General features: G+C 38.9%; 1 protein-coding gene across 1 annotated transcript; it reads right to left on the reverse strand.

Moving 5' to 3' along the window:
• Positions 1-236: 236 nt before the first annotated feature.
• LOC109588531 (85/88 kDa calcium-independent phospholipase A2-like) lies at positions 237-2,380 on the reverse strand. Its single transcript, XM_020004680.1, has one exon. It carries the CDS (start codon positions 2,369-2,371, stop codon positions 350-352), a length of 2,022 nt encoding a protein of 673 aa, XP_019860239.1. The 5' UTR covers positions 2,372-2,380; the 3' UTR covers positions 237-349.
• Positions 2,381-2,656: the final 276 nt, after the last annotated feature.

The raw sequence follows: 2,656 nt of genomic DNA on the forward strand, positions 1-2,656 counted from the left end.
TTAAAATTTAATTATTTGATCTTGTTAATTAAAGGTGTTGTTTCACTGGTTGTGAGTATGAAATCCCTAGCTGAAATTTTATCCTTAAGTTTTTGTGATTGTGTAATCATTTCTCTACAGTGCCTCAATAGTGTGAATGCACCCTGGAAGGGGTGTACTGTATCTCATATCTTTGATTAAAACAAGTGTCTTCATAATCAAAACCTCATCAACTAGTAATAACTTATAAACACACCTTTTTGTAAACAGCATAGCATTATTTCAATTAAAAATAAAACCATAAAATGCAATTGTATACAATTAGAATTAACAATCATGTGTGAATAGGCAAGCTAATTAGCTAGGCAAACTAATTAGCTGGTTTCTTTGCAAGTATGCATTTAGCAATGCCATCAATTGTCTCTGGATGCTGAAGAATATGCATTTCTGTGTGATACATCATGTCAATAATTATATCGAGTTCTGTACAAGCAGAACCTAAATTTTTATTGAGAGGTGGAGACCAGCGGTGATACTCCCAGCCTTTGGTTTCACATAGAGATTTTGCAGATTCTTCACTTGACTCTTTAACTTTGCCATAACTATTCTGAATAAAAGTTTTGATGGTTTTTGTTAGTTCAAATGGATTACGGAGTTGATCAAAAGGAAAAGTTGAATAGAAATACTCCAAGTTGTCAAAAAGTTTTGGATTTTCAAAAAATCCTGTCCCAATAGACAATATACAACCGAACTCACAATTTTGTTCAATTCGGCTAATCTCTTCCAAGGCAGCGTTGGTTGGATTATTTGCTACTAGGCCACCATCAAGATAGATGCCATCAACTGGAGGAAAAATGAAGGGAGCAGCGGATGACATGCGAGCTGCCTTCCAAACTTGCTGATTTGATCCAGCTTCACCCTCATCATAACTTGTCATCAAGCTAAGCTTTCTGGGATGCTTTGTAGTAGTGACTATGGCATGTGGTGGGCCTCTCAAAGATGCGAGTGTTTTTTCCTTGAATATGCTTTGAAGATTTGTTTCCATTGAATTTTTGCGCTTTTCAATAGATTTTAAAGTGAAAACTTTAGTCAAAATTTGATAGACTAGACATTGTCCAATTCTAAGTGAGTAGTTTGTATAGAGGAGGATAAGGGCAGCAATAGCACCAGAACTAGTACCAGCTATGTAATCAAAATAATATTGAATAGGGAGACATTTAGGCGAGAGTTCCTTCATGCGATCTTCCAGAGCAATGAGAAATGTTGTAGTATTGAACCCACGAATTCCACCACCATCTAGGCTCATAAGGTAAGTGCCAGCCCGAGTCCTCTCTGCTGGAAGACTTGAATTTAGTGTAAAATATTTCCTTGTTTTGGTTTGCAAGGAGTCTACCTTCTCAATTAAACTGTATATTTCTCTATCTGCATGCATTTCAGCTAAGTTGAAAGGAGTCTCGTTGTTTTTGTTGACAATATTTGGATCAGCTTTAAAGGCAAGTAGTAACTTTACAATCACTTCATTGCCTTTCCTTACTGCAACATGAAGAGCAGTATCATCATTTAATGGTCTGCGCTGGTTTGGATTGCTACCAAGCAGTAACAACTGCAAGACAATGGACTTATTCTCTTGTTCAACAGCTTCAATGAGAGAAACTGAAGCACTATCGGTTTCTTCAAGAGTACTCTTGGTATCTTCAACCATCAATAGCTTGGTAGCAAGGCTTTCAGCTTTTTCGACAGAAGGAGTTGCATTGTCTTCAAGTAATGGGACACTAAATGCCTCCTCCCACAACCTTTCCTCCTTACTAACTTGCCGAGTAACTTGAATATGCCTTGGAATGTGATGAGACATGCCACAAATATAATTCCCATCGACCTCCTCAATGCCATCAACTCCCTCAAATATGCCATCGACCTCCTCAGTGCCATCGACCTCCTCAGTGCCATCCACTTCCTCAATGCCATTCACTCCATAAGTATTACTACCAGAACCTAACATCTCACTCTTTTGGAGGTTTAGGTACCACACCTTGCTTACCTCTATCATCATTCTTTCAACCAATCCCTCATCAGGCTCTTGCAGAAGGAAGACATTGAGGAGATCCACTGTTATCTTTATATCTATGTTTAACAGCTGGGAGAGGTCTGTATCGAGGCTATGGAAAGTCTCGTCTGTCTCTTCACCTCCTTCATAGAGGAGGAACCAATTATCACCATTGGCCTTCAAAACAATAACGTATGCTGCAGCTTCAATAATTCCTTCAAGGCCATCGATGCTTGCAAGTTTTATCATTCTTACTTCACCATAATGATATACCTTTGACTTCACACAATTCTTGAACAGCAACTCTGGAGCAAGGCCACGGTAATGGTCGATAAGTTTCGCCTCCATTAGGGATTCAATTCAAGACTGCCCCAGCCCCACCTAGTTTTCCCTAATGCGTGGGCGGAAGCGAGTATTTATCGTGGATCAGCGCTTCAACTCTTCAACGTCAAGGAACTGAGGAAGAGAAAGGAGAGGCAGCCAGATAAGTAAGCTATTTTCATAAAATTTACTCATTTATAAAGACCACATTAGGTCTGAAAGGAATGGTGATAATAAAATTAGGGGGCTCCCTAGTCTAATATCTCACGTCTCATTTGAATTCAGTCGTCCAAAGAATGATCAGGAATTATC

This window comes from Amphimedon queenslandica, unplaced genomic scaffold (assembly GCF_000090795.2).
Source record: "Amphimedon queenslandica unplaced genomic scaffold, v1.1 AMPQUscaffold_12038, whole genome shotgun sequence".
In the NCBI taxonomy this organism is placed as follows: domain Eukaryota; kingdom Metazoa; phylum Porifera; class Demospongiae; order Haplosclerida; family Niphatidae; genus Amphimedon; species Amphimedon queenslandica.

Coding starts and splice junctions, on each gene's coding strand:
- LOC109588531 (XM_020004680.1), bottom strand. CDS start 2,371: ATGGAGGCGAAACTTATCGACCATTACCGTGGCCTTGCTCCAGAGTTG.